Consider the following 12904-nt stretch of genomic DNA (forward strand, 5'->3'; position numbering starts at 1 on the left):
GCCCAGTCACAACACAATGCTAAGCAAACCCAGGATGGAAGTTCTCTCAGCGGGAAGGGCCCACGGGAACTTATATCTGTAAGCCGCCCCGAGTCCCTCTGGGGAGATGGTGGCGGGGTACAAAAATAAAATTTATTATTATTATTATTATTATTATTATTATTATTATTATTATTATTAACAGGCTTCCTTCACAATGCACTGCCTTCCTTCCTTGTAATGATATATTCAGAAGAAACAGCACTGCCTTTCATGGACCCAGATTCGGTAGAAATGCCTCGAGTCCAACTCCTGCTTTGAAATAAGAACTTAGTAACACTGAAGACCCCGTTAGTGATCTATGTAATAATAATTATAATAACTTTATTTTTATACCCCGCCTCTATCTCCCCAAAGGAGACTCAGGGCGGCTGACATGGGGCCAAGCCCGAATAAAAACAATAGCAATATAATAATAATAATAATAATTATAATAACTTTATTTTTATACCCCGCCTCTATCTCCCCAAAGGGGACTCAGGGCGGATGACATGGGGCCAAGCCCGAATAAAAACAATAGCAATATAATAATAATAATAATAATAATGTTATTTTTATTCCCCGCCTCTATCTCCCCAAAGGAGACTCAGGGCGGCTGACATGGGGCCGAGCCCGAATAAAAACAATAGCAATATAATAATAATAATAATAATAATAATAATAATGTTATTTTTATTCCCCGCCTCTATCTCCCCAAAGGGGACTCAGGGCGGCTGACATGAGGCCGAGCCCGAATAAAAACAATCGCAATATAATAATAATAATAATAATAATAATGTTATTTTTATACCCCGCCTCTATCTCCCCAAAGGAGACTCAGGGCGGATGACATGGGGCCAAGCCCGAATAAAAACAATAGCAATATAATAATAATAATAATAATAATAATAATAATAATAATAATAATAATAATGTTATTTTTATACCCCGCCTCTATCTCCCCAAAGGGGACTCAGGGCGGCTGACATGAGGCCAAGCCTGAATAAAAACAATAGCAATATAATAATAATAATAATAACAATAATAATAATAACAATGTTATTTTTATACCCCGCCTCTATCTCCCCAAAGGGGACTCAGGGCGGCTGACATGAGGCCGAGCCCGAATAAAAACAATAGCAATATAATAATAATAATAATAATAATAATAACAATAATGTTATTTTTATACCCCGCCTCTATCTCCCCAAAGGGGACTCAGGGTGGCTGACATGGGGCCAAGCCCGAATAAAAACAATCGCAATATAAAACACAACAATAGACAAAAGACATGCACAATTATAAAAATTTAAACATTAGCCAGTAAAAACAAATGACAAGAGCTAATAAAAACATGGATTAAAATGGAGAGGTTATAAAAGTAGACTGGGTAAGGTGCACCCTATAAATATTGTAAACACGAGGTGACTGATAAAGTGCTGCAAATTCTTGGAAGTGCAAATTGGGATGGGAATAGACCCTGTGTCTTTATCAAGTTGACAAAGGTAAAAAGTGCAAACCGGTACAGGAATGGTCACAGATACAGATTGCTATGGGGATGAGCAATCTTTAACTAAAGGCCTGAGTAAAGAGCCAGGTTTTCAAGCTCTTTCTGAATGCTACCAGGGTGGTACTTTTATAGGAATTTAAGAAAGCCTTCTTTTATTTAGATACTATAATCATAAATGCCTGTTTGATATTCCAGCCATCAAACGGTTCACATGGTGGCAATGAACTGCCTTGCGGCACCATTTCATTGTGGCAAATTTGCTACGGCTAATTCATATCCACTTGCTGCTTGTGACTGCAAGCGAGGAGGCCAAAGCAGCCAAAGAGCATCGTGTATCCAAGGGAACCGGAGAAGCAGGCCTGGGCTTTTCAGCCCCGCTTGACACAGGATGCTTTCTTCCCTGCGCTCTTTAAATTTCCTCCAACACACCGATCTCCTTACACCCAGACAATCCAACACAGGCGGGGGTTAGGCGGCTTGAAACCCTTATTCTGTCTTTCTGCAAAAATATCATCCATCAACATGAATGTTAATGCAAATTAAATTGCACAATGCGTAAGAACAAGAACCTGATCGATCAGCCCAAAGCAAGCAACACAATAATTTGGTGCTCACTGGCTACAACGGTTACAGTAGAGTCTCACTTATCCAACATTCGCTTATCCAACGTTCTGGATTATCCAAGCTATTTTTGTAGTCAAGGTTTTCAATATATCGTGATATTTTGGTGCTAAATTCGTAAATACAGTAATTACTACATACCCTGTTTCCCCTAAAATAAGACATCCCCAGAAAATAAGACCTAGTAGAGGTTTTGCTGAATTGCTAAATATAAGGCCTCCCCTGAAAGTAAGACCTAGCAAAGTTTTTGTTTGGAAGCATGACCGCCAAACAGAACACCACAGCATGCAAGATCGGAAAATGTATGTACCAGAGTGTTGTAAATAGAAATAATGGTAGTAACAAGACATTCTTGATAGGATTCACAGTTTGTCTGGTTATGCTGGTTTGTGATGACAACTACTGTACAGTATATAATAAATGTTCATTTTTTTGTTCAACAATAAATGTGAATTCTTCTTCATGGAAAAATAAGACATCCCCTGAAAATAAGACCTAGAGCATCTTTGGGAGCAAAAATTAATATAAGACACTGTCTTATTTTCGGGGAAACACGGTAGCATTACTGCGTATTGAACTACTTTTTCTGTCAAATTTGTTGTATAACATGATGTTTTGGTGCTTAATTTGTAAAATCATAACCTAATTTGATGTTTAATAGGCTTCTCCTTAATCTCTCCTTATATTTGCTTATCCAATGTTCTGCCGGCCTGTTTATGTTGGATAAGTGAGACTCTTCTGTATTTCTTTTTTTCCCTTTCTGGAGACCCACCATGAACCGGCAGACTGTGGCTCAGGGGCCAGCAAGGGTCCAGGGACCGCACACTTTGAGATGCACTGCACCAAATAATAATAATAATAATAATAATAATAATAATAATAATAATAATAATAAAACTTTATTTATACCCCGCCACCATCTCCCCAACGGGGACTCAGGGCGGCTTACATGGGGCCATGCCCAGGACAATACAATGTAAACAGCATATAGAAGAACAGCACAACACAATACAATAAGCAATACAGTAAATAATATCCATTACAAAATAAAACAAGGAGACAATGAAAACAAGGGCAGACCACATGAACATTAAGTTAAAACTCGGGGTGAGAAAGACATAAAAATAAAAACCAAACCCCTCTCATAGCAAAAGCCACACACACACACACACACACACAACCTCGCTCTATGCAGACTGGAGCAAGGAGGAGGGGAGGTCACCTGTGTGAACTGGTCTGCCGGTCCCACGACCAGGAGGAGCGTCGGCCTCTTTTCGGAGGGAGCGGCCCCTTTGCTGGGCGGCTTCCCCGGCACGTGGGGGCCCCGGTCCGCAGAGCCGGTCCCCGGGGTGCCCTTGGCCTCATCCTCCTTTGCCTGGGCAGGGCCTTGGCACGCGGCCCTCGGGAACAACCAGGAGAAGAGACGCCAGGCCGACTGCGGCATCCCCTGTCCCTCCAGAGAGGAGCCTGGCGAGGGAGACGCGGGCGGTCGTGAGGACGCACAGGGTCAGCGCGACAGCAAGAACCTCAGGGCCCAGCCGTGCTCCACCGGCTCATGTTGTCGCAGCCCCCGCGCTGCCGTGTCCGGCCTGACAAGCGGATCACTCAAAGGAAGCCCCAGAGAGAGGCCAAGATGCTGGAGAGGAAGACAGGCACCCGGCTTGCAAGCAAGCGAGCGAGAGAGCGCATCCAAAGGAAGCACATCAAAGGCACGGGCGCCGGAGCATCCCGGCTGCGCTCTCACTGCAGCAGGGCCCAGCCAATCCCCACGCTCAACACTAGCAGGTTCATTATTCAAACCCAGCCATCTCGGGCCAATCAGGGGAGCCCGTGGCTGGACCACTTTGTGCATGCGGCCAGGCAGACAGGCCTGCAGACGAGGGCCGGCTGACACCCCTGCAAAGAGGTCGCACGGCCGGCTGGGTTGTCTGTCTATCCCTTGAGGGCAAGAAGAGCCCTTCAAACTAACAAAATGAAGTTCAACAGGGATAAATGCAAGATACTTCATTTCCGCAGAAAAAATGGAATGCAAAGATACAGAATGGGGGACGATGCCTGGCTAGACAGCAGTACGTGTGAAAAAGACCTTGGAGTCCTCGTGGGGAGGAAGATGAACATGAGCCAGCAATGTGATGCGGCTGCTAAGAAAGCCAATGGGATTCTGTCCTGCATCAATAGGGGATTAGCGTCTAGATCCAGGGAAGTCCTGCTCCCCCTTATTCTCTTCTGCCTTGGTCAGACCACGTTACCTGGAATCACACTGCGTCCAATTCTGGGCACCGCAGTTGAAGGGAGATGTTGACAAGTTGGAATGTGTCCACAGGAGGGCAACTAAAATGATTAAGGGTCTGGAGAACAAGCCCTATGAGGAGCGGCTTAAAGAGCTGGGCATGTTTAGCCTGCAGAAGAGAAGGCTGAGAGGAGACATGATAGCCATGTACAAATATGTGAGGGGAAGTCATAGGGAGGAGGGAGCAAGCTTCAAACTACACGGAAAAATGGCTTCAAACTACAGGAAAGGAAGGAGATTCCACCTGAACATCAGGAAGAACTTCCTCACTGTTCGGCAGTGGAACTCTCTCTCTCCCCCGGACTGTGGTGGAGGCTCCCTCCTTCCTTGGAGGCTTTTAAGCAGAGGCTGGGTGGCCATCTGTCGGGGGTGCTTTGAATGCGATTTCCTGCTTCTTGGCAGAATGGGGTTGACTGGATGGCCCATGAGGTCTCTTCCAACTCTACTGTTCTATGATCCGCCTAACTGAGCCCTGAGCCAGATCTGCGCCTTCACAAGAGAGTGCTGCTCTTTATTAAGACACAGATAACAGGCAGCCTTTGCAGGCTAAAATCTGGCAGGAATCTCGCAAAGCGACGCACTCCCATGGATATCCTAGCACAGGCATTAGCAAACTTAGACCTCTGGCAAGGGTCAACATGCCACGTTTGGACTACCATCAGGAAATGTATGCTTAACCAAGCCAAGGGAGAACGTATTTCGAAGATCTAAACCACTGTCAGAGTCAACGCAAGGCAGAAGGCTCCATACGGATGCTCACGAGAAATAGCAAGTTGCTCAGGCCACAAATATGCCAAGAATTTTCCCTTCCTGGGCATCACGTGGTGCTTATGGCAGAGCGCATTCCATCACCTTAGGGAAAAGTTCCATTTTTGGAGCGGAAGGGAAAGAGGCACAGATGGGCGGAATAAAGTAAACAGGAACACGCACCCCTTTCATGCGCTCCCACACACCGCACAATGGAACGAGTGAAAGGCAGGGCAAAGAGCGTCCGGTGTGGAACACGGTCCACGGTTCAGGGCCTGCCGATCTTTGTGACCGCATCTTCTCCTATGAACCGACAGGATCCCCAAGATCGGCTGGGGAGGCCCTCCTCTCGCTCCCGCCTCCGTCTCAGGCCCGGTTGGGGAGACAAGGGAGAGAGAGGGCCTTCTCGGTGGTGGACCCCCGGCTGTCTGTTGCCTATCTGTTATTATGAGGTTTTTTAAAATGAATTTTATGCTTTTATTTTAACTGTGTTGATGAGCCGCCCTTGGTCCCTTTGGAGGCAGGATACAAAAATAAATTATTATTACTAGCTGTGCCCAGCCACGCGTTGCTGTGGTGAAGTCTGGTGGTATGGGAAATAAAATATTGAGGAATTGGTGGTAGTTAAGGTCAGGGGTAAAGGTTTTCCCCTGACATTAAGTCCAGTCATGTCCGACTCTGGGAGTTGGTGCTCATCTCCATTTCTAAGCCGAAGAGCCGGCGTCATCCATAGACACCTCCAAGGTTATGTGGCCATTGGCATGACTGCATGGAGTGCCATTACCTTCCCGCCGGAGCCGTACCTATTGATCTACTCACACTGGCATGTTTTCGAACTGCTAGGTTGGCTAACAGTGAGCACTCACTCCACTCCCAGTATTTGAACCTGGGACCTTTCGGTCTGCAAGTTCAGCAGCTCAGTGCTTTAACACACTATGCCATCAGGGGCCCCTTTTATACTGCTATATAATCCAGTTCAAATCAGAGAATGTGTATTTTATAGGCAGTGTGGAAGAGGCCTAATTCTGCCTGTCCCCTGGGCTGAGTGGGTTGCTAGGAGACCAAGTGGGCGGAGCGTAGCCTTCTAACTGGCAGCAATTGGATAAAAACAGTTATTCCTCTCCCTCTAATTAGGATTTTATTTTTATTTTATTTTTGTTGCATGAACGTAGAGGCATGGATGAGGGGCTTTGCTGCCAAGTTTAGTGTGTCTGGGATGTGTAGTTTTGTTGTTTTGTCCTAGGCCGAAATTTTATTACCCTTTTATATATATAGATTATTATTAATGATAACATCTGTACAGACAAGATCCAAAACTCCTGCAGATCGTGCAGGTCTAGATGAGGCTCTTGTCTTCTGCTCCTCGACTCAGACAAGAGGGTGGTTCCTTTGTTGATGAGTGCTAAGGTGCCTTTCTGCACTGACCCAGGTTTTGCTAATATTTCTAAACTAATGCACGTATATATTCTGTGAGGATCTGACTGTGACTCAGAGGAAGAAAGGGTGACTCAGTGGAGGAAATTCCAACAACCAGAGCAGCATCTCCTCCTGCCTCTGCGGTGACTCATCAGGTTTCAATGCTCCTTCCAGAGACCCGGTCAAGGAGAGGAGATGTTCTATTGCCTGGCTCTGCATTACAGCCTCCTGGCTCAGTTTGCAAGAAGGCAGAGCTAGGGTAACCTTAAAATGCAAAGTGGCAGATGGATCTGAAGTGCTTTATAGGGGCTGAGAACACTGAGAGCGCTCCCTGCATTGCCACTGCATGTCCAATGCAAATTTACATGTGTGCGTGTCTTAATCTAGCCTGACGTAATGACAGGCAAAGAGGAGGCCAATTAATATAGGCGATCGCCATGCCACTCCTATCTATGCCCGTCTTCTAGAATGTCTCCTGCCCGGCCAGAGTGGGATCTCTGCTCAGATAACCCTCTTTCCACAGGTAACAGGAGACCCAAGGGACTCGTGCCCAAAAGAACTCGCTGGCCTTAATGCTCTAAATATAGCCGTCTAGTCACAGGGCAGAATGCCTGTCTTGTCAGATGGGCTCGACATGCCCTGACATGGGAAGATCATATGGTTCTAACGCTTATCTTGATGGGATGTTGAAATTCCATAGTTTCGGGATATTCAAAAAAAGTCAGAGTTCTAAACGAAGCATGCGCAAAGGCAAGGAGAGTGTTTTATTGCCATGGAAAGGGCAGTGCTACATTGCTAATGAATCTCTTCAGTGGTGATATTTACGTATTGACCTGGCAACAGGGAACCTTGAAGTGCAGGACGGCATTTGTTTGCATCTTATTATGTGCTTGGGCCAATGCAGGAAGTCCAAGAGGCTTCCACAGTAATATGCAAATATGCTTAGGTTGTTTGCGCAATGAAAATTAATTTGTGATTAGCCTCTGTACATATTGAACTTTACTTTAGAGCAGGGATGGGCACAAGGAAGCCCATCCCTTCAGGTGTTACTGGATAATAATAGTATATTCACCCAAAAATCACTCTTACTCTTTACATATAAAAGTTTACTCCATAAGCACGGCCTCAAGAAACTCACATAGAGACACAACAAAGAGACAAGTGTAAGGACTTGAAAGTGGAAAAATGCAAGGATAATTTAAAAGTCAATGGATATTAATATCCTCTAGAACAGGGGTCCCCAAACTAAGGCCCGGGGGCCAGATGCGGCCCTCCAAGGTCATTTACCTGGCCCCCGCCTTCAGTTTTATAATATAGTATTTTTATATCAGTTTTAATAATATAACATATTGTATATACATATAATATTGATAATAATCTTATGTTATACAATATAATACTAATAGTAATACCATATAATAATATTAATTATATGTTATATATTACATATTATATAATAGTATAGTGGTATAGTTCAATATAGTAATATATAATGCTAATATTGTGTTATGCTAATAATATAATATATTGTATGTACATACAGCTGCTCTGAGTCCCCTTCGGGGTGAGAAGGGTGGGATATAAATATAGTAAATAAATGCAGTAAATAAATACATAATTTTAGACTTAGGCTCGGCCAAAGTCTGACATGACTTGAAGGCACACAACAACAACAATCCTAATTAACTTGACTATCTCATTGGCCAGAAGCAGGCCCACACTTTCCATTGAAATCCTAATAGGTTTATGTTGGTTAAAATTGTTTTTTATTTTTAAATATTGTATTGTTCTTTCGTTGTTGTTGTTGCTGCACTACAAATAAGACATGTGCAGTATGCATAGGAATTTGTTTGTATTTTTTTTCCAAATGATAATTTGGCCCCTCAACAGTTTGAAGGATTGTGGTCCGGCCCTCTGCTTAAAAAGTTTGGGGACCCCTGCTCTAGAAGGCAGTTTACCGGCCCGAGAGCCATCGGCTGTTACAAACACACGTGTAATAAAACAGATAGTGTCCTTGTGGTGAACCGAAGACAATCACTGGGCATTTTTAACGCCGCTGAAAAGTTTCTGAACCGTCTTCCAAGAGACACCGATGGGAGTGAGTTGGTCGCACTCCTCTGAACCCGTGACACGTTGGGCAGCAGAGCTCGAGCGAAGGAATTTGGACAGCTGACACAGGAGAAGGGAAGGGAAAGAAGAGCGGCCAGACTCTGCGAGAGAAGAGATCAAAGTCCAGGTGAGAATTTTGCACAAGGGCAGGTGAAAGCGTGTCACACTGAAGAGGCGGGAAGGGGAAAAGGGGAGGCAAGCATGAAGCACAGAGACAGTTAACAGGCTCATAGCATGGTCACAGACAACAGAAGCACAGAGTGTTTCCACACACACACACACACACACACACACACACACACACACACACACAAGGCTGCTTTTGAACTGACATCAGTCTTGGATCGTTGTGAAAGAAAGGAAAACAACAGAAGTGTTTGTAATGCAAAGCACTAACCTGGCCAGTCTAAACACCATTCACGTTACAAATCAGCTGGAGCCTCATGTTTGGAAAGTATGGTTAAATGTCAAGTCGGTTTCACAATGTATTTGTCCAAATAGTCATACTTTTTTACAGTCCTACAAATCTTTGCATCCACCAATAAGCGCATTCAATGTCCAAGATGCAATTCCAAATTTATAGTGTACTTGAGACATAAAAAGAAACAACAGGCATGTCGGGCGAAGCGACAGAACCATCAGCAACCTCGATCAATTATTTACATTTCAACTTGAGGCAAATTTCTCAAAAAACTGAGCCGTTTGCAACCTGTCTAATAAATAATAATACAGTAGAGTCTCACTTATCCAACACTAGCTTATCCAACATTCTGGATTATCCAACGCATTTTTGTAGTCAATGTTTTCAATACATCGTGATATTTTGGTGCTAAATTCATAAATACAGTAATTACTACATAACATTACTGAGTATTGAACGACTTTTTCTGCCAAATTTGTTGTCTAACATGATGTTGTGGTGCTTCATTTGTAAAATCATAACCTAATTTGATGTTTAATAGGCTTTTCCTTAATGCCTACTTATTATCCAACATATTCGCTTATCCAACATTCTGCCAGCCCGTTTATGTTGGATAAGTGAGACTCTACTGTATTATATTTTTATACCCCGCCTCCATCTCCCCGAAGGGACTCGGGGTGGCTTACATAGGGCCAAGGTAATTACCATCGTCAGAAAAATAAAAATACATCATACAAAAACAATTAACATCACAGTTATACTCAGTAAACAATTTGGGCTGAAGTACCCTGTTTCCCCGAAAATAAGACAGTGTCTTATATTAATTTTTGCTCCCAAAGATGCACTAGGTCTTATTTTCAGGGGATGTTTTATTTTTCCACAAAGAAGAATTCACATTTATGGTTGGATTTTTTTTTAAAAAAATGAAAATTTATTATCTACTGTACAGACAAACCAACATTACCAAACTGTGAATCCTTTCAAGAATTTCTATATTATATTTTATTACTATACTGTTTTTAAATTACTGTTTTAAATTTCTGTTCGTATGTACATTTATGTTGTTGTTGGGCTTATCCCAGTGTAAGCTGCCCTGAGTCCCTTCTGGGAGATGGAGATGGAATACAAGAATAAAGTTATTATTATATTATTATTATTTCTTGTTACTACCTTTATTTCCCTGTACAACGATCTATGGTATGTACATTTACCGATCCTGCATGCTTCCAAAAAAAAACTTTGCTAGGTCTTACTTTCGGGGGAGGCCTTATATTTAGCAATTCAGCAAAACCTCTACTAGGTCTTATTTTCTGGGGATGTCTTATTTTCAGGGAAACAGGGTAGGTGTTGAAAATTGTTTCTAACTGATGGGATAGAATAAACCGGGAATAGCCCTCGCGGTGCAGTGTTAGCACCCACTGGTGTCCACAGCATAGCATGACAGCTAGCATTGCGGACACCCCAGTCCTCAAGTGAACAACATAATTGCTTTGCTATGAAATGTCCAAAGGCACTGCACTTACTTGACCGGAACCACAACCAAACATAAATATCAATTTTCTGTATTTTTCTTGCTTTCTATTGTTGTTATTTGCATCTTACTATTTTTATTCTACTATTTTTATTCACTACATATTGAACTTTAATTTTAGAGCAGGGATGGGCACAAGGAAGCCCCTTCCTCCAGATGTTGCTGGACTGCAATGCCCAGCCTCCCTCCTGATTGGGAACTCCTAAAAATTAACATGGGCTGACTCAGCTGCAAGGGGTCAGAGAGAGAAATTCCTTGTGACCATCAGGTGCTGCCGTGGTCATATGAGTCTACAGCCAAAAATAGAGCGCAGTGATAATATTGTCCTCCTATATGGAGTTCCTGAGAATACCTAAGATTAAGTATTCGTAACTTATGATATCGAGTCACTAAAAAGGCAGAAAGCCAAGTCTGATATTAATATTTACACACTACCACCGATGTGCGTGCATCTTCCAGCGAAATTACGTTATGAAAGACAATGGTCCCCGCCCAAGGAGCTCGCATTATTCTAACCACAAGGAAGGTAAGGCAAAAGGTGAGTTACGCGCACACAGGCACGTAATTCAGCTATGACAACTGGGAGGTGAGCACAAAGAGGTTCAAAACAACGCAGCGCTATATAAGCAGGTTCAATGTAAGATGTGTTATTATACTGTGATTTTATTGTGTTACTGTTTTTATTGATGTAATACTGTTTTGGGCTTGTCCCAGTGTAAACCGCTGTGAGCCCTTCAGCAGATGGAGAGGGGTATACATAAAGTATTATTATTATTATTATTATTATTATTATTATTATTATTATTATTATATTTTATGACACAGCAAACAAGATAGACCTGCTGGATTTCGTATCACAAAATCACAAGTCAAATTATTATTATTATTATTATTATTATTGACACAACAACATTGTATGACACAGCAAACAAGATAGATATGCTGGATTTCGTATCACAAAATCACAAGTCGAACACTTCCCAAGTGTCTAGGACTGTGTGATGTATTTTCGGATAATGCGTGCAGATCCCAGTAGGGTGGCCTTTTGCAGTTGGCAGATCATAATTTTGTCAATGCCTAATAATAATAATAATAATAATAATAATAATAATAATAATAATAACTTTATTTTTATACCCTGCCCCATCTCCCCGAAAGGGACTCAGGGCGGCTTACATGGGGCTTAGCCCGATAAAACAATCAAAAAGTCAATAACACAGCAATAAAACAATTAGAGTCTCACTTATCCAACACTCGCTTATCCAACGTTCTGGATTATCCAACACATTTTTGTAGTCAATGTTTTCAATACATCGTGATATTTTGGTGCTAAATTCGTAAATACAGAAATTACTACATAGCATTAATGCATATTGAACTACTTTCTGTCACATGTGTTGTATAACATGATGTTTTGGTGCTTAATTTGTGAAATCATAACCTAATTTGATGTTTAATAGGCTTTTCCTTAATCTCTCCTTATTATCCAACATATTCGCTTATCCAACTTTCTTCCGGCCCGTTTATGTTGGAGACTCTACTGTATACCAATAAAAACATCAATATCAGTAAAACAATCGTTAAAATCGACATGAAGCATACAAAATTAAAACAGGAGACTAATTCATAAAACCCATAAAATGCCTATTGTTTCCAAATGCCGGATGAGATCTTTTATTATTGTTGTTGTTGTTGTTGTCATTATTATAATTATTGTAGTGAAAAGCAGAAGACACTGAGAGATTTTTGGATGGCCAAAGATACAATGTTAATGCAGGCAGAATTTAGAACAAGCCGATGCAGAATTTAAAAATTGCAGATGCATTCTTAACAGGTGGAAAACGCATAGAAGCGCAGAAGGGGCATCAATGGGACTGAATGGTGACTGAGGCAGAAAAAATGAACAAGAGCCAATGTTGCAGCAATAAAAACCAGCCAGGACATGAACTGCTTAGTTAGAAAACTAAAAGGGCAGTGGGTGGTAGGGAGGACAGGGACATAATAAAATAATAATAATAACAACAACAACAACAACTTTATTTTTGTACCCCGCCTCCATCTCCCCGATGGGACTTGAGGTGGCTTACACAGGGCAGAGCCCAACAACACAGTTAAAATGTAATTACATAAAAATGCAATTCACAATTCATAAACAGAATAAAACAAAACATTATAACAGTAATAAAAGCATCCAACAAATTTCAGTTCCTATTGTCTTCATGGGTATATGGAGTAACTGGA

General features: G+C 42.1%; 1 protein-coding gene across 4 annotated transcripts in view; it reads right to left on the reverse strand.

The window, feature by feature from the left end:
- slc25a25 (solute carrier family 25 member 25) overlaps positions 1-12904 on the reverse strand; it is a 42887-nt gene that overhangs the window by 28575 nt on the left and 1408 nt on the right. The window contains exon 1 of one of the 4 annotated variants that reach the window (XM_062960169.1): positions 3372-3923. The exons of 2 other annotated variants lie outside the window; for them this stretch is intronic. In XM_062960169.1, the coding sequence (XP_062816239.1) occupies positions 3372-3593 (222 nt within the window). In that variant the 5' untranslated portion in view covers positions 3594-3923. Of the gene's footprint in view, positions 1-3371; positions 3924-12904 lie in introns of those variants that run through there. One more of the 4 variants, XM_062960171.1, reaches the window with a different exon arrangement.

Source organism: Anolis carolinensis, unplaced genomic scaffold (genome assembly GCF_035594765.1).
Source record: "Anolis carolinensis isolate JA03-04 unplaced genomic scaffold, rAnoCar3.1.pri scaffold_7, whole genome shotgun sequence".
Taxonomy (NCBI): domain Eukaryota; kingdom Metazoa; phylum Chordata; class Lepidosauria; order Squamata; family Dactyloidae; genus Anolis; species Anolis carolinensis.